The sequence below is a fragment of the Hyalella azteca genome, unplaced genomic scaffold (assembly GCF_000764305.2).
Source record: "Hyalella azteca isolate HAZT.00-mixed unplaced genomic scaffold, Hazt_2.0.2 contig13444, whole genome shotgun sequence".
NCBI classification, from domain to species: domain Eukaryota; kingdom Metazoa; phylum Arthropoda; class Malacostraca; order Amphipoda; family Hyalellidae; genus Hyalella; species Hyalella azteca.
The window spans coordinates 46747-66801 of NW_025943367.1; the positions used below are offsets into that span (position 1 = coordinate 46747).

Here is a 20055-nt window from a genome sequence, read left to right on the forward strand (position 1 = left end):
CTTCTTGATTTATTTTATTATTAAAAATAATTTACATTTTTTGATGCCCATTTCCTATTAATTTTTTTCTTGCAGGGAACTACGTTCCCTGGCGTGGTCGACATGTATGGGTCTGCTGGAGGTCTACGGGAGCTACGACCAGCCGTGCTAGCTGCTCGTGGTTTCGCCGTTCTCTCATTGGCGTTTTTTGGCTATGAGGACCTGGTTCCCGACCTGACCCACCAGCTGGACACGGCGTATTTCCAAGAAGCTGTTGACTTCGTGCTTCATCATAAGAAGGTTTGAGTTGAAGTTAATTTTTAAGTTGCCATGTATTCTAGTTATGTTCAGATTGATTTATACTTTTGTCAATTAGTGGATTTCCTATCATTGAAAATTTGATACAGTGAATTTGTATTTTCTTAAAAAGTTATTGTAAATGTTTTTTTACTTTGGTATTTGAATTTTTCTCTAAATGAATATGGAGGCAATGTCAACAGTCTTGTGAAACTTGTTGAAAAGTTAGAAAAAAACATTAAAAAATTATAAAAAATAAAAATTTTATTCAAACCGTAATGAAAACAGAAATAATAGCTTTCTGCTGAGTGACCCCAGATACACTGGTTTAAACAACAGGTTATCAAGAACGGTGTTGGCGTCATGGGCTTCAGCAAAGCTGGAGACATCGTTCTTAGTCTCGGAGCGGACATTCCAGAAGTGAAAGCAGTCATTTCCCTGAACGGCTGCGTGTCCAACATCTTCGGTTCCATGAGGTTCAAGGATGGATCTGTTATTGAAGGGCTTTACGGCGACAACAGCCGCATTCTGGTATGTGCATAGGCAGGAATATAATGAAGATTCATTGATTGATGACTGAAAATTGAGCCGGTTAATCTAATAACTGTTTCGGAGCAAATACTGAGACTGGTGTTCTCGGGTTATGAATACATTGACTATCTAGCTTGATTTAAAAAATTGCCAATGTGGGAATTTTTGCACATTTATCTTCATTTTATGCAGCAATTTATTTGCCAGTTTTGATTAAGAAATTGCAATAGACCGACATGATCACCGTTAGCTATTATCTTGTGGATATCATAGTTGTGGCCAGTGGGTATTTTCCGTTTGTGAAAAAATATAATTACCTCTCGGAACTGATGAAACATGTTAGCATTTATTCTTGGGGTGTAAAAATCAGCCATAAGCTAATGTAGGTGTATATCAGTACGATATTTTTTGAACCACCTTAATTCGTCTTAACATTTCTGTTATTGTTTATTGTTACTTCGATTGTTGTTTTAAGTATTTTAGTATTAATTTTCAGATCACTCCAGAGGGCGCTGGTGATGGCACACACTTGGTCAATAACCCTCTGGATTACCCAAAAACCATCATTCCCATTGAGAAGATCAAATGCAAGGTCTTATGGTTCACTTCACTCGATGACAAAAACTTCCGTGGCACGGAAATGGTGCAGATAATAAAGCAGTTGCTCAGAGAACGCAACCCAGAGGCTCTCGAAAAATACTGGGAGGTGATAATTACATACTGATTCTGATGAACGATTCAATTATAAGTTTCAGTTTTCAAAAATAAGTCTTGACTCTTTTTAAATTGAATTTTAGTTTTAATGGTTCATGATAGTTGAAGTAATTGATTTCACTTTGTGTGGTCTAACTCCTGATGCTTTGTGTTTGTAAAACCGTCTTATGACTCTATTCCAATTGTTTTTCATTACATAGCCAACATTACTTGAGTTGTTGTGATGTTAATTAGGTGATAATATTTTCAGTTCATGGAGGGACCTAACGCTGGACATGTGATCGAGCCGCCATATCTTCCTTACACGTCGGCGTCGTATCACAGGCTGGTCAATGGCGTCATGATATGGGGCGGCAGCGCTGTGGACCACAGCATCGCTGAGGTCAAACTCTGGAAAAGAATACAAGAAGTTCTACGTCAGGAGTTGATCCCTGCTGAATAATGACTCCTTGGTATTGTAGATTTAAAACTCTAGTAAAGAATACAAGATGGTCTACGTAAGCAGTTCATCAATGCTGAAAATAAACCATTTGCAAGACAGGAGCAAGCAAGAGAATGATTCGCGTTTCTTCACTGAATTGTATGCTACCATTCAGCTGGCCTTATTCCATGCTTCAAGATACACACCTTCAGTTAAGCGTCATTACTTAGTTACCTGGCTGAAAACATGAGCGTATCTTAATGTCTATTGCAAGCTTCAGGATTAAGAGTGAACAAAAGCTTTATTTGTCAAGATATACGGGCTGATACATGTCAGGTTTTGCTTTATTTAACGGTGTCAATTTTAGTATTAAGGACAGCGCCTTTATGAATCACTAAATTATATTTTTTCATGCTCGAAATTCTCACGCATGTATAGTAAATCCTGATTGCCGCTAAACGTGAATATACTTGAATTTTGAATATGAATTAATTCTGAAGCCCGTGCCAGCTACAAAAATTCCAAAAATGCAAAATTTTTGTCATTCAAGAAATTAACGATTTCTTATGGATGCTTTCATGAATCTCCCTCTACTTTGTTGAAAAGGAATCACAACAAAACTAATGTTACAGATTGATATATAAATATAAGTATATATGTACTGTAAGGCTTTTTTAATTCTACAGTATTACGTATATATTAATTCCTATTTAGACTCAGCTTACGTCAGCAGTATTTAAGTTGTACTTGAAAATCTCGTTTCCATTTACTATTTTGCAATTTTCATTATTTGACTTTGTATCCTGTACCATATCTGCTCAAAAATCGATGGTGCATTCTAATTTTTAGTATTTATATTTTACCTAGAAATATTATTTATAGTTAGTGCTTGAAGTATTGATAGTCCTAGTGTTTCTCTTGCCCGTGTTGCTCAATAACTGAAGATGCTGTGTGGTCCAACTGGCAGCCTCTGAGTTTATCGTAATACAGCGAAATTATAAAACATCGTAATAATGTGCAAAAAAATTATTTAAATGAATTATCTATTTAAATATATCCTGCTGCAGCTTCCTTGCATCGCACGTTTAGGAACAAGTATAAAATTTTCGTCCTTGTCTGTCCAGACTTTCATGTCACTCAGGGGGATGCCTGCTAGGCATTACGGGTAGCCTTGCAAACCCGGGGCCCCATGCAATATAAATTGGAACCAACTTCATTTATGTGATGTAATGGATTATAATTATTTAGAACCCTTATTACTTGTTTTCAAATAACTTGTGAATTGCATTGCTTGAATTTTGCTTGAAAAAAAAAATCGTAAATTCTCCTTGAGGAAAAGAGTGCACGGTAATCTTCCTACTTGCAGTATAAGTTCATTTCTAGTATTATTTGATGATCTGTAAACAAATATGAATGTTTTGGGCCACCCGTAGAAGCTGTGAAGAAAGGTTTAAGATTCCGAATGCTCTGTTTGTCTATTGATTATTATTTCTCCTCCCAGCATCTGTATTGGTGGAACATCAAAGGCTTCATTTCCGCATTAAGGCGATGGAGAAATAGACTTAATTTTTAGAAATATTAATTTTACCTAGTTTTATCGTTAAGTTATGCCGCTCTTCCGAATCTTCTTCAACATGACTTCTATTGGTACGTGTTTCTAATAACATGTTATTATATTAAGACAAAATTTGTTTTGATCGATGTTGAATTGTTAAGAAAGTCTGTTCAAAATGTGCAAGTTCGTTAAGTGACACAATTATTATAATTTTTAATATCATTAAATTAACAATAAAACTAAAAGTTACTATCAACTTTATTGTGTTTTGATGTTAAACGAATGGAAGTGTTGTTAGTTTGGTTGTATGAGTAATGTCACAGCCAAGTGTCAATTGTTCCAGGGCTGATGCGGCCAGTCACATCTCACAGCGCCATGTGTCGGCTGCTTCGTACGTCCTCTGTTCCTCTGTGTTGCCCTGATACCCTCTTGCATCGCGTGCCCGCCTCTTGTGTCCAGAAGTGGTCCCCGCGCTGCTGCCTCCGTCGTCTACACGGCGGCACCGTCGCCTCCACCGCCGCTGCCAAAACTGCGCTTGTTACGCCAACCCCCAGCAGCAGCAATAGCAACGAGAGCACAAGGCCAGGCGCACGTTTCGATGACGTACACCCTGATTTTGCTCTCGACTCTGCCACTCGACAACGTTAGTCTCTTTCGTTTTCATAAATTCATAATAATCCTGCATAAACGCCTATTACTTCTTATCGAGTGGTCGACGATGAAACAAACTTAGATGTGTTTTGGAAGAGTCAGTATTGTTGTATAACTTGATGTGATCCCATGAATAATTTGTTGTGATGGCATTAGCATCTCCAATCGAATAGATTTTCCCACCGTGTTATAGTCTGCAAGGTTGTGAATAAAATCTTGAAAGGCACTAAATGGACGTCGCTGACGGTAGATAGACTGTGACTTGAGTCGGTCGGTACTCAGCATTTCTTCACTAAGCAACCCACAGATGGGCATCGTCAATTAGCCACAGTGGGCATTATTGACATGTTGTTAAGCGCTGCCTTTGTTGGCAAGTTATGCCATTGAATAGAATAGCCATACACTGGAATAAATTGTTAATATGCAACTTTGTGATAATAAAAATATTGTAGTTTCTTAATGCACGGGCGGACGTGGCATGTCCCTATTGTCTAATGTGTAGGGTTGCAGATCTGGAGTTCGCGCTCTTCCCGAGAAATACATTCTACGACTTCCATTTTATTCTGCAACCATCAAAATTTCGCAACCTAATATTGCAGTATGATAGATTTCGAATTTTACCTCAGGATTGATTAATTACTTACTTTGCAATTATTTAACATGACAATATATTGCAGGATGGCTCTCTGAATTACGCACAAGCCTGACGCACCCCGACTACTTCAGCGTGACCGACATGTTCACTGTGGAAGACTTGTTCAATGCGCGCTTGCACCTGGGCCACAAGGAGGGCAGCCTCAACGACTACATGAGGCCCTACATTCTAGGGTCGCGCCTCTCCCACATCATCATTGACCTGGACAAGACGGTGCCCAGACTTCATAAGGCACTCAATTTTCTCGCGCATATCGCCTTCAGGAACGGAATAATTCTATTTGTGGCACGGCAGCAGCAATATCAGGTTTGCAATTGTTTAAGATACCTTTTGAATTTCGTAACATTTCAAGCTGTTGCTCAGTATGCATTACTTCTAGTTACGGTTTTGATTTTGCAGCATATCTGCATTAATGTTTCGCAAAATGCACTCAACAGTTATTGGTATTGCTCAACATATACTCGTGGAGATAAAGATACGATGTTATTAGCAGGTTTATAAGGCCTCGTAACATAGATTGTTATAGAATTATGAGCCTCGCCTTTCATCGATGCCATTTGTCAATTATACCATGGCAGCAATGTGCTATTCAATAACTATCTAAATGTTATTATAGTTAGAGGCTCGCCATTACACTAGAATACAATTTTGTTCAGTCAATAGATTTTCATGTGCACCGTACCATTACCGACATGATACATATGAAGGCCTTTCCAGTGTCAATGAAATTTCAAGCGCGTTTTCATGGCCATAGAAAGTTTAATACATAAGCACATTTGAGAATCAACTCAGAAGCCGTTGTTGAGAAAGAAAGCTACGCTGTTCAGACACCTTGAATAATTATCCCGATTAACTTATTCCACAGGACCGCGACGGGTTTTTTATAATTCATTGAATCTAACGATGCTGGAATTTTTCAGTTCATGGTGGAAGAAATAGCTGCAGGTTGTAAGGAGTACGCACACACGCGGTGGTGGGCGGGTGGAGTGCTGACCAATTCGACCAGCCAGTTCGGCTGCATGGTCAGGTTACCCGACGCTATCATATTGCTCTCCATACACAACCATATTCTTGACAACAACATCGCCTACTACGACGCGGCACGCATGCGCATCCCGACGGTCGGGGTGGTGGACACCAACTGCGACCCCAGGCTCGTAACGTATCCGGTGCCTGCCAGCGACGACTCCAAGCACAGCGTCGAGTTTCTGGCTAAATTGTTCGCCGCGGCAATTATGAGAGGGAAAGAGAAGAGAAAGAGCATTCGGGGCGAGTGATGATGCATTTTTTGTACATTTCTCGAGTAAAAACTTGAAAATTGCCTAGTTTTGTTGCATTTCCATAATGAACTATTGTTATTAGTTTAAAAAGAGCCTCGATAATGATGGAGGTCCTGACGATTGACAATAAAAATATGAGCAGTTTTCAAAAAGATACGTATTTTCATTTATTTACATTATGAAGTATAGATATAACAATTGTGAGATAAATTAATTCCTAAAACAGAAGTGCAAGAATGATGGCCCTCCAGTTTTGGTTGTCACAAGAACAGAAGGGTTCTGATGGTGAACAGCGTATGTGCAAACAGCGCTTCTCTCATGCCAATTTCGAGAACAGGGTCTTCTCCAACTGTGAACAAAGAAGCATTTATGAATCATTGAATTACTTTCAGACGTCGAATGAGTAAAAATTAGTATGATCAAGAAATTATGAATTTCATAAGAATTTTGAACAAAAATAAAGCTCTCAAATTTGTCATCCTTTAGGAATGATTACTTGCAATGATTTTACCAAACACAAGTTCTTTATACAAACAATTAATGTTGACTCACACAGTGATCGACGCACTGGATCAGGTCAATAAGTTCCTCATAGCAGGTTTCTGTGGTGTTGGACTTGCTGTTGACGCGGTCACTGCACTCGTCCAGCTTCTCCTTCAGTGCAGTACATGTGCTTGTCGCCGTGCACTTCTCCTTCAGTACATCATGAGGATCCTGAAAACATGTTGCTAATTTTAGGATCATAACATGAAAATTGGATACAGTATAAAATCCAAATATAGGTAGAACAGCTAATGAAGTAATAAAGTAATGATATGATTAACTATGATGATAGCGATAATATTGTTTGGTAATTATTTTTTCTTGTAAACAGCTGGAGCAGAATTGTCTTTTTACGACTTTTCAGACCAGTTTAGGGCTCAGAATACACCAATTGTATGAGTGAAGTCTGTCTCTTATGAAATCGATTTTGTCAGAAAAACATAGACAAATCAGCCACAGAGGAAATCAGCTAAAATACAGATATTTAGATAACATATGACAGAATTTCATAAAATAATTGCAGCATTGCATTAACTCTTAAGACTCAGTCATCTTGTGAAGTTAATTTTCTAATCTTTGTAAGTAGTAGTTGTAGTGGTATGATGGTTTGCTAGCGCTTCTGCTATCAAGCTATTTCGCACCGAAGGTCAAAATATAACATCGCCAGCAAGGCGGAAGGTCTCAATTATTCATAATTAAAGTTAATCATCACCCACAAGGGGCGGAAGGTCTCAATTGTCCAGCCCGCTGAAGCTGGCTCAAAGGAAGCAGCGTTAGCATCTCAAAGAGACGAAGTGACAAGGAGGGACAGGTGAAAAGCAACAGAAACGAAGACACTTGAACAAGAGGTCGCTTACACGGGACGTCGGCCGCCCGCACGAGAGAGACAGAGAAGGGTATCCTACCTACATAATAAGTTAACCCCACAACTGAGACCTGCAGTCAGACAGCGCGAGCTCAGCGGTGGGGCGCTCAGGAACAATCCCCCTAGGAATGCCAAATCCCATAGGACTTCTGATGTGCACAGACACGCGTCAGAAGTCCCCCCTGAGGGGATAATCTTTGTAACCTGAGCATTAAACCCAAAATACTACTATTGATAGATATGCATAACTTGGACAAAATGAAGAATGATTAAAATGGCAAGGGCTTTAAGTGACGAAATTTTGTTAGTTAGAATGGCTGAGGACCCTGATTTGCGCTATATTTTCAATAGTACAATTGGGCTGAAATGATGACAATTGATTACACCACTCCATTTATGACAATTTCAGATCAATTAGCTGGGCTGCAGAGGGTTAATCAACACAATGGCACCTTTAAAATTGATACAGGGATGGACACATGCTCTATTAGACACTGACTGACCAGTAAGATGTCAATTGTGATTTACCTACAATTCTACATACACCATCAATATGGGACACATCTAAAAATGCAGTTAAAGTAGAACCTCAGTTAGCAAAGGCTCTAGTTAAAAAAAATCAATCAACAACATTGAATTTAGATTAATTTACCTTGCTGTGTGAAAAAATTTCACTTAATGGAAAATTAATGCATCATTGGTCATCACAAAATTGTGCATAGAATATCATAGATAGAATTGTGCACCTGGCAATATAGAATGGAATGTAATTAACTTAAACTACAATTTATTTCTACAAGAAATTTGATTGTTGTCACTAAAATATTCCTTTCTGTTTCAGGTACCCATGCTTTTTATGTTTTTTTTTTTTAATTACAAGCTTAGTCTTAGAAGCTTACAGATACAGAAGAAATGCTATACGGCTGCTGATATGAAGCATGCAGTTGACAAGGTCGTTGGCAATGCCTAATGGCATGTCCATGGAAACAGTAATATCACCTCAATAATATGGTAATGTATGGATATGGTAATACCATATCAATAAAGGAAAACTGAGTTCTAATCACAGAAAATGTCATTCATTCTACATCTACATCATCGACAAAGGAAGAAGAAGACTTGGAGTACTGTTAGTAATGGATGAGCACAATCTGCATGCTTCAAATATTTTAAAATGAGTTTTATTTCAAGCGAATTGAATTACCCTGTTTCCAGGGGTAATTCAGGATGCTTTTCTTTTACGTCAGGCACTGCACGAATAGCACATGGATTTTTTTTGAGATACCATTAAATAGCCCTTGCAAAGACCTTTAGAATAAAACCAAACTTGTTCATGAAATGTTTCATGGCAAATAGTTATTAACAAAAAAATGCTCAAAATCATCCTTTATTACCCTGTTTGATGGTTATGTTTCTTCACAGATTGTAATTTATGAGCAATATGGCCAAAGCATGATGATTGGCACAGGCATATACACATTGCAATTGCTGTGGATGACAGATACAAGCAATCAAAATAAGCAGGAGACACACAAGGTGACAGAGGTGTTGAGCAATCAATCCCTGGTTATTATTGGTTATGGATACAATTCATGATCAAAATGGCTGACTTTGAGCTTATAACAAGGCTAATATCTTGAGCTTAAAAGCGATATATATACTTTATAACCTGGCAACCATTGAGATTAAATGAGACAAAAAAATGCTCATGGACAATTTCATCCAATTATTTATTCCTATGGAGAATGAACCTAGTCAAATTTCTTCAGCAACTAAGGCATGAAATATATCTACTTGGCAAGCTGTGACTAGATTTTCCAAGCTATGGTTATATGGGTTTGCCAGCCATGGTTATATGGGTTTGCCAGCCATGGTTCAATTTCTTTGAGCCATGAATTCCATTTCTTTGAGTCATGAATTCCATATCTCAGCCATGAAAAAGCCATTTACAAGCTGCAAACTTATTTACATGTTACCCCAAATATCTAATTTTAACCTAAAAACAGTCCAATTGTACAGCAACACAACATAACATTTGTCTTCACGTAAGTAGCAGCTGAACATGTGATAATGCAGTTTGACCGCTCTGACGTGACCGAAACTACCGTCAAACGGGGTAAAAAGGGACGGTTTTGAGCATTTTTTGTTAATAACTTCTTACCATGAAACATTTCAGAAACAAGTTTAGGCTCATATTATAGCTCTTTGCGAGGGCTATCCAATGGCATCTTCAAAAAATTCCATATGCTATTCGTAAGGTGCCAGACACAAAATAAAACCATCCTGATTTACCCCTGGGACAATCTGGGACACTTGCAATAAAAGTTAATTTTAAAATGTTTGAAGCATGCAGAGTGTACTCATCCATTACTAATAGTTCTTTGAAGTCCTCTTCTTTCATTGTAGATGATGTAGATGTAAAATAAATGACATTTTCTGTGTTTTTACTTGTTTTTCCTTTATTGATATTATATTACCATATTCATTAATTACCGTATTATTAATGTGATATTACTGTATCCATGGACATGCCATTGAGCATTGACAACAACCTTGTCCACTGCAAGCTTCATATCAACAGCCATGAAGCATTTCTTCTGTATCTGTAAGCTTACAGGATGGTTTGTAATTTCACACAATTTTAAGTGAGTCAAGTGATTTCACTATAACAAAAAAGATCGTGAAAAACATCCCTGAAACAGAAAATAATGTTTTAGTGACAACCATCATATGTTTTGGAGAAATAAATCATAGTTTAGGTCAATTACTTTTCATTCTATGATGCCTGGTGCACAATTCTATATATAGCATTCTATGTACAATTTTGTGACGACCAATGATGCACTAATTTTTTGATAAGTGAATTTTTTTTCGCTGAGCAAGGTAAATGTAATCAAAATTCTTTGTTGTTAATAAATTTTTTTCTTAACTGGAACCTTTGCTAACTGAGGTTCTACTGTAAATGCATTTTTAAGGGTGTCCCTAATTACCCTGGGGGGGGTGTCCCGAGTAGCCCCGCCGTGCAGAAATGGCTGCCATTTTTTTGGAATGAGATAGGCAAATTCTGTCAATTACGTTTGCAAGCCGACACCTGGGTGCAACTTTTATGTAAGTAAAATTTTTAATACGGCAAATATTTTTTTGCTCCAGACCTTAGCAGAGGTACTTTTCCAAAATCGCACTTTTCACACTTTTTTCAGCAATTTTTTAAAGATAGTAAATGTTTGATTTCTTGACTAGCTTTATACATAATAGATAGTAAAAATGTAGAAGTTTATGCCACTATTTTTAGTTTTGCAATATTTTCATAAGTTTAGCTGCTACAACATTTCTACAAATGTGGGACGCGCATCCCGATTTACCCCGCCTGTCCCTTTTTACCCCGTTTGACGGTACGCTATCTTCAAGGAAATTTTTTGGGTTGACTCGTAATTATGTTCTGCAAGATATTTTGGCACGAGTATTGAAGTAATGTGGATTGTGGAAGTTAAAAATTTCCTGAAAGGCTGAAACAATGTGTTTGGTGTGCGAAGAGCAAACAATTTTTTCAATCAAACAAAAATACATGACATTAGAGCCATGAGATTTCATACCTACTGAAATTATATGATATTAGAGCTGCGATATTTCAGAAAAAAAAAACTTTTCCTGACCTGCAGCAACCCATGAGAAAAAAAGTATATATTTGCTATGCTAACAATTTTTTAAAAAACCAATCGTGAAAGAACATATTTTTACTCAAAATTTCTCAAAAAATCATTTTGTAAATTAAGAGGTCAACATGAACTCCTATCCCAGACTCAGGATGATGTATGTTTTCGGTGAATTTTCCCGCGCATTTTCACTTTTTTTAAGCTATTGCTGTGCACAGTTGGCGCAATGTAATGAAAATTGATTAGTGGATGTCGGCAATACGTATCAGTTAAATTTGAAGCGCTGACGCAATACGACTCACCACGTGTTGAATATTGCCACACAAAGTGACGGAATATAGGGATTTAGTAGGTTTCCATTCTAAAGGTTTTTTAATAAATATGGCAACATTTTGTGACGTTTCATTGTTGCTGATGCGTAGTGAAGTGTTTTGAGAGTCATGTGAAGGCAACAGAACTTACGTAACGCATACGTTTTTTTTAAATAATTTTTTATTTCTTGATGCGTCCTCAATGTGTCGGAATATACCGCGTTTACCCTACTCATTTGAGATAGCTACTCTGTCAGTACTCAGTACTCACCACCAACTCCTCTTCCTCCTGCAAAAGAACGAAAGAAAATGTATTCATATACTTGAAAGTGTACAAATCTGAAATCATATTAGGTACAACAAAATCAAATCAAATGAATTGCAATATGGAACACATAAATTTCTCAGTTTAAAAATCAAACAAAATGACCAACATTACTGCCCGGTTTACTGGCAACATATATTATCACCAACACCAAGCAAATACCTATCTATATTTTCAACATTCACCAAGTAAAATATTTATACTAATTCTGTATAAAAACCTGCATTTTCAATTTATTTTACAAAACAATAACATTAGCCTTAGGTTGATATTTTTTACGATTGATCGATCATTGATGCCGGCTAAAGAAAAATATTCAACTAAAACTCACTTCAGCATACTTAACAGAAGTATAATCTATATTTACAACATTGTTTTTTCGAGATCATATTACCTCTTCTTCGGGAGCAGCAGCATGCACTTTTAAATCTTTAAGTGACATGATAAAATAATTTCGAATGACCTCTGCTCGAATAACTTTACAAAATACACCCAAACAGCGCGGAGACTCGAGGTACACTGGAAAAATTTGGAGGAATCTTAGGTTAATTGCCGATCTACAATAATTTTTACCCTATAGAAATAGAAGTATAACACTTATAAAATACACCATAAACCTTTGAATTTTCACTTAAGTTCCACCAATTTACATATGTGACATTTTATTGAGTATTATTTTTTTCATGATATACAGGAGACTCAGATATACGTCTTGGACAAATTTACCGACGGACTCACGGCCGGTCTCCCCATATTCAGTGAATAAAAAATATCTCCCAGTGATAATCGTGGCTCAATGAAACTTGGTACACACATTCAATAGGCCCTAACGGTGATGTTTAGCGGGTGAAAATTTGCGTAATTTCATCTTCATTCGTGAGTTATATGGCGATACGTGCCGAAATTTGCAGTGACCAGTTCGTCTAAACTAGGTACTGCATAGATTTGAACGAAACTTTGAATATACAAACCTAACCTCCCAACTGTGATGTTTAGCTCGTGACAATTTTTTAGATTTTGCCTTCGTTCGCGAGTTTTTTTTTTCATTTCCCCTCATTCGTGGCTTAAACAGCAATACATGGTTAAATTCACAGTGAACAAGAAATTTCTAAATACTGAACAGATTTGAACGAAACTCCGTATATGAATACCTAACCTGCCAACGGTGGTGTTATGCTCGTGACATGTTTTTTTTCGATTTTGACTTCGTTTTCGAGTTACACGGCTTTACATATACGGCTCTTAGTCAATGCAAGTTTAAAAATCGGCCTGAGAAATGCCGGTCGTTTCTCCGCCTAATTCGCGAACGAAGGCAAAATTAAAAAAAAATTGTCACTAGCTAAACATCAACGTTGGAAGGTTTGGTATCACCATCGTCAAAACATTCAAGCCATCAACTCACTGCTCCAACTTTCGCTGCGACCTGTAACCACTCGGCCCCCATGCCGAAATTACCGAATTTTTGACATTACAGAACAGAATTTTTTTGTATAGCTAGCTTCGATTGTCTAACGTGCAACTCGCTCCTCCGATCTCGCTGCGACCAATCGGGAACTCCACCATAAAAATGCAAAAAATTGCATGTACTGCGGAAAACAATACATTTTCGTTTGTTGTTGTCATTCAGTAGTAAACTTGAAGAATTTCTGATATTGTTATAGACATTCAGGCGCCTCGCGTAAATTGCCCGTCAGTTTAGAAACTTATTGATTAGATTAAAATAACACTATATATAAGCTATAAATTACACATAGATTAAATAACACTATACATAAACTATAAATTACATATAGATTAAATAACACTATATATTAATTAAAAATTACATATAGATTAACTAACACTATATGCGTTCAACGTAGTAAGGTCGAGCGACTCAAAATAGTATCTACCTACAAAACAGTATCTACAGAGTACATGCTACATACTCTCCCTTCATGCTAAATATTAATGATAAGAGAAATAAGGTAGAGTTCAACCCCATGCATTTCTGAAGTAAAAAACGTAATTTCTAATTATTGCGTGAAAGGAAATGGTGAATTCTGGATTAATGCATTTCGAGATGATGAAATTGAGCAGCTAAATAAATACAACAGGCGGGCTTTAATGATTTGACACGAGGGCTAAATTGATAAGACACGATGGATAAATTGATAAGACACGAGGGATAAATTGATAGGACACGAGGGATAAATTGATATGACGCGAGGGATAAATTGATAAACGAGGGATAAATTGATATGACACGAGGGATAAATTGATATGACGCGAGGGCTAAATTGATTTGAAACGAGTGATAAATTGATAAGACACGAGGGATAAATTGATATGACGCGAGGGCTAAGAAATAATTGATACAACTCATTACCGCGGATGACTCGTTGAATCAATTTATGAATCAATAATTTAAGAATTAATGCAGTAATGAATGCAGTATATAAATTGCACCACAACTGCAGTGTTCATTTTGATATGTCATCACATACTGACCACCACGTACAGACTACCACAATTACAGACCACCACTTACAGACCACCACTTACAGACCACCACTTACAGACCACCTCTCACAGACCACCACTTAACAATTCGCCCAATGCATATCAGCACTCACTCAGAAAACTAACAGGTCAAGTGTCAAACTTTCTTACACTCAGCAAGACGCTCGGTAGCACTGATACGGCTTCTTGCGGGGCCCAACTGAGTCAAAGTGACCCACATATTGGCAATATTTGACCAAATCTCCAACATTTTTATGAGTATACGGGCTTAAAGCCAAGATCCTTTGATCATGCATATACAGACAGAATAGTCTTTATTCATACATTTTCCATCATACAACCAATATATTATTTATTTATTCATACATTTTCCATCGTACAATTAGTATATTAATTATTTTTTCGTACATATTCAATAATACATACAAAATATTAATTATTTATTCATACATTTTCCATCATACATCCAACATATTAAGTGTTGGTACACTCAAAAGAATGAATGGAACATGTTGTCCATATAGTGACTCACTTTTTACACATCGCTCTTTTACCGGGCTAAACTGGGTCATGAAGACCAGAATAAAGGGAGAAAGTTTCATAGATATTTGGACAAAGGCTCACTCGTCTCCCTGAGTGTATCGGAGATATCGGCGGCGGAGGCTGCCATGGGAGGTGCCTTATAAAATCATTAGTTTTTAATAATTAATAATAATAACTAGTTTAAAATTCCTCAATATTCAATTGAGGAAAGAATTAGTTTTTAATGTGAATTATTTCTATTATATCGTGTTAAAAATATTTATATTTAGCGCAAGTAAAGTTAATGCAGTAATAATAATTATATTGTAATAAAGCAAATAACCGCGAATAAATATATATTCAAATTTAGTATATTATATCGGTACTCATTAATCATTCAAGCCTTCATTATGTTAATTAGTTCGCGCCAATTAGGAGCAATGATACTAGCTTGGGCTAAAAAAATTTCAGGGATGAAAGACTTCAGTAATAAAAATTGAATATTAATGACTTCTACAAATTTTCGCTTGAATTGAAGGTAGAAATTTAAACAAATTCCTTTGTTTTGAGATTAATTTTGTTTACGTTGTTCATGAGAATTTTTAGTTGAATTTTCCAAGAAACTAATTGCATTAAATGAACAAATAATTAATTAACTTGAAATAGATTACAAATGATGTATAATCTACGAGATATTTCTGAATTATTATATTAATATCCATTGATTTCCACCTCGCATCTGACAACTAAAGCGCAACTTGCATGAAAACATTATGATCAATTTAATGACTCGCGAAAATATTTCGGGAAACACTGATGCAAAAATTCTCAAACAACCAAATTGCAAATTTTAAGAAAACAACCGACGAAGAAATGTTTATTTCCAACACAAGAAGTCAAGAATTAATACAAATTATGTATGACCGGACTTCTAACTGAATAATGTTTCGTGTACGTATAGTAAATACGAATAGTCGGAATAGATGTATTTTGTAGGTTCAGTGTATAATGTTCCATACAGTATTTAGGTCATCCAGATACAATGTTCTTTACTTGCGGTTTATCATATGCGAGATAAACGCGTAAATGTGAAGCCATATCGCTACAGGTAAATTAAATGTGCGCTACACGAGAAAATAGAGATATTATTAAACTGTTGGCAGCGCTGTTTTGTGAAAAAACGTTATTAGTTCACCCGAGGATAGCACGCGGTTCTCGAACTGTTATCGTTGGCTACAAAAAAATATCGAATAAATGTTATTCAATTGCTGGAATCGAAGTTTTCGTAGTAAGATATAACTGGGTTTGGAGCTAGCATTGTTCGGCCATGAGTGAATACCGACTATTATTTATCGAATCACAAATATGTTCATAATCTCGTGACAAATTGGCTATTCTTCACTGAACAAAAATAGTCATGCCCATTTAAAATGTTTGTAATCAAAGACATGAACTAACAACCATTATTGTAAGCGCACAAACATGTTCATAATCATCGTCAGAAGCTGACTATTTTTTATTGAATTTAAATAAACATTTTCGCAATCAAAGACCATTATATGCTGAATGTACATGAACATTTTCTCAATCATTGACATGTTTTCTGGCGCGATAATGCCGGCATTGGTGAAGGCTGCACGGCAGACGAGCGATCCGAGCTTCAGTGAGTCGAGCGAGAGAGAGAAGGGGGAGGGGGAGGGGCTACAGGCGAGGGGGAGGGAGTGTGAGAGAGAAGCAGCACAGGCGGGTGAAAGGGTGCAAGGTGGGAGGGAGGGAGGGGTGAGATGGGGGAGTGGGTTCTTTGGGGGAGAATTGAGGGTGCCGATGGAATGGGCGGAGTCTCGCTGTGAGGGTTCTTTGGGGGGCTAAAAACCAACAATATCCGCAAAAGGAAAGGGAAGTTTAAGAAAGTGGGGGAAGGGAGAGGGAGGGAGAGAGAAAGGCCAGGACTGCCAACCCTGCCGAGTGATAGAAGACGCTATTTTAGTGATAGAAGATTACGCGCGTTTGTGGCGCGCCTGATGCTTGCTTTGGTGTGTTGGAGACCTCTTGTCTACAGACTTTAGTCTGTAGCATGACGAGTCTGCAGCATGATTAGTGAACAGCATCATGAAACGGCAGCATGATGAATCTGCCCCAAGAACGAATCTGCAGCATGATATGCCGGCCGGACGATGTGTCATGCAGTAGCATGATTGTTCTCCAGCAGCATGCTGGAGAATAGATTGGTCTGCAGCATGATGTGTCGGCAATATTAATAGTCTGCAGCATGACCAGTCTGCAGCATGATGAGTGCAGCTCAGCTCACAAGTCTAGAGCGGCACTTGAAAAATTCGATTGCAAATTCAGAACCAAAACGCGATCGCTCGGATCAGAAATGTCAGAATTATTCATTATTTTACCGAAAAGCTTCACTTGCATGCAAATTAGAACTAATTTTTGAAACAATACCATAATTAAGGTAGAATATAACAAGATGATTGCTAAATTAAAAGAATAACTTTATTTAATGGGCCGTATTGCTGCAAAATAGTTAAGAATTATAAGCTAAATCGTAAGAGACTTATTGTAACAAGACTTATCATTAATCTTCCATCTATTAAAACTTTGAAGCGACGAACTTGACAACTCGAGAAAATTTACGTGCAACTGCACTTTTTTAAACTTAACTTCTTTCATGGTCGAAGTTTCAATCAAGGAATGCAGTAAAGGAGAATAGTTTATTACATTGTAATAGTTTATTGACTGTGTGGCATGAGGCATATAGTTGCATGAGGCTTCAATTATGTACGAGGAAATCTTATACAAACGTGCTGTTATATATATGCTGTGCAGACGAAGGTTAATACAAACATGCTTGTATATTTGCAGTGTAGACGAGGGTTAATATACAAACATGCTTGTATATTTGCTTTGTAGACAAATTAAGGGTTAATACAATCATGCCTGTGTATTTGCTGTGTAGACAAGGGTTAATACTAACATGCTTGTATATTCGCTATACACACACGGGTTAGTATAACAAACATGCAGGCTCTTAAAATATCATGCACATTTTGTAAAAAATACTAGAATTTACCGACTTATAATACTAGTGCTTGCCGATTCTTCGATAGCTTTTATTGCGATGAATTTATATTGGCAGAGCTCCACTTATATTATATTACGCACTGATAAAACTTTAAGGGCGGGATAGGAAGCAGCGGCAATTGATTCTTCATAATTGAATAGAAGAAATAAAATTTAATCATCAGAAATATCCATTAATTTGCATCTGACAATTTAGCAAAAGTCGATAGTTATTTTTTAGATTAACTGAAAAATGAAACATATGATTTTCACTCTTTGTAACTTGCAATTAAGATTTTTTGTCAATATCTTGATTAGAAATGGGCACTCGAAATATTTAAATGATCCATGAAAATGATTTAAATGCGATGTTACATGCAGATACATATTAATAAATAAAATAATTTCTATCGGATATTTTAAAAATATTCCGCCCTCAAGTTCTTGATAAGCTAAGTGTAAAACATTTCACAATGTCTGCCACAAAAACCATATCGTTAAATAATTTTAATTATAATTTTATTTGTCCAGTTAACCGGTAAACTTGTTTGCCACACAGCCTGCACTCGAAAAAATTCTATATACTCACGCTAAAGCCACCTTGCATCGCTATTTTTGGAGCATAAATAGCAGATAATCGCTTTAATTTGGACATCAAACTGCAAGCGCAAAAAGTGAACGGATGGCACGCACAAGCGAAGCCATGACGCGTGGTCGCTTGTTGCGTTACAATGCAAAAAGCTCGACACTCGCAAGCACGAGCGGCAGCTCCGTGCGCCGCGTGCGTCAAATGCACGCACAAAAACCGGACACGCATGACGCGCACACGTAGATACACACACGGGTTAGTATAACAAACATGCAGGCTCTTAAAATATCATGTACATTTTGTAAAAAATACTAGAATTTACCGACTTATAATACCAGTGCTTGCCGATTCTTCGATAGCTTTTATTGCGATGAATTTATATTGGCAGAGCTCCACTTATATTATATTACGCACTGATAAAACTTTAAGGGCGGGATAGGAAGCAGCGGCAATTGATTCTTCATAATTGAATAGAAGAAATAAAATTTAATCATCAGAAATATCCATTAATTTGCATCTGACAATTTAGCAAAAGTCGATAGTTATTTTTTAGATTAACTGAAAAATGAAACATATGATTTTCACTCTTTGTAACTTGCAATTAAGATTTTTTGTCAATATCTTGATTAGAAATGGGCACTCGAAATATTTAAATGATCCATGAAAATGATTTAAATGCGATGTTACATGCAGATACATATTAATAAATAAAATAATTTCTATCGGATATTTTAAAAATATTCCGCCCTCAAGTTCTTGATAAGCTAAGTGTAAAACATTTCACAATGTCTGCCACAAAAACCATATCGTTAAATAATTTTAATTATAATTTTATTTGTCCAGTTAACCGGTAAACTTGTTTGCCACACAGCCTGCACTCGAAAAAATTCTATATACTCACGCTAAAGCCACCTTGCATCGCTATTTTTGGAGCATAAATAGCAGATAATCGCTTTAATTTGGACATCAAACTGCAAGCGCAAAAAGTGAACGGATGGCACGCACAAGCGAAGCCATGACGCGTGGTCGCTTGTTGCGTTACAATGCAAAAAGCTCGACACTCGCAAGCACGAGCGGCAGCTCCGTGCGCCGCGTGCGTCAAATGCACGCACAAAAACCGGACACGCATGACGCGCACACGTAGTTCTGATGCTGCTATTTCTGGAGATGAGTAAATGAATTAGCATTCATTCTGTTATTTTCTGAATGAATGAATTAGTATTCTGTTATTTTTTAAAATGAATTAGCATTCTGCTACTTTCAGGAGATGAGTAAATGAATTAGCATTCATTCTGATATTTTCTGAATGAATGAATTAGTATTCTGTTATTTTTTAAAATGAATTAGCATTCTGCTATTTTCTGGAGATGAGTAAATGAATTAGCATTCATTCTGTTATTTTCTGAATGAATTAATTAGTATTCTGCTATTTTCTAAAATGAATTAGCATTCTGCTATTTCCTGGAGATGACTAGATGAATAATATTTTCAGGAGATGAGGTTTCGAGAATGAGTAACATTTATTATTCGCAGAAAGTTTTTCAGATATCATGCGAATGATGCAAAGCGTTCAGATGATTTCAATTGATGAAA

At 36.8% G+C, this 20055-nt stretch overlaps 3 protein-coding genes across 3 annotated transcripts; 2 read left to right on the forward strand and 1 right to left on the reverse strand.

Moving 5' to 3' along the window:
* The first annotated feature begins 88 nt into the window (after positions 1–88).
* LOC108681728 (acyl-coenzyme A thioesterase 1-like) lies at positions 89–2981 on the forward strand. Its single transcript, XM_018170795.2, has 4 exons — positions 89–279; positions 616–807; positions 1304–1513; positions 1772–2981. The coding sequence occupies exons 1-4, from the start codon at positions 103–105 to the stop codon at positions 1961–1963; spliced, it is 771 nt and encodes a 256-aa protein (XP_018026284.1). The 5' UTR covers positions 89–102; the 3' UTR covers positions 1964–2981.
* Positions 2982–3054: 73 nt separating this feature from the next.
* On the forward strand, positions 3055–6123 carry LOC108681731 (28S ribosomal protein S2, mitochondrial). Its single transcript, XM_018170798.2, has 4 exons — positions 3055–3589; positions 3841–4140; positions 4826–5109; positions 5724–6123. Exons 1-4 carry the CDS (start codon positions 3550–3552, stop codon positions 6078–6080), a joined length of 981 nt encoding a protein of 326 aa, XP_018026287.1. The 5' UTR covers positions 3055–3549; the 3' UTR covers positions 6081–6123.
* Positions 6124–6222: 99 nt separating this feature from the next.
* LOC108681732 (cytochrome b-c1 complex subunit 6, mitochondrial) lies at positions 6223–12306 on the reverse strand. Its single transcript, XM_018170799.2, has 4 exons — positions 12175–12306; positions 11727–11744; positions 6636–6797; positions 6223–6432 (listed from the first exon to the last, which is right to left on the reverse strand). Exons 1-4 carry the CDS (start codon positions 12220–12222, stop codon positions 6400–6402), a joined length of 261 nt encoding a protein of 86 aa, XP_018026288.1. The 5' UTR covers positions 12223–12306; the 3' UTR covers positions 6223–6399.
* Positions 12307–20055: the final 7749 nt, after the last annotated feature.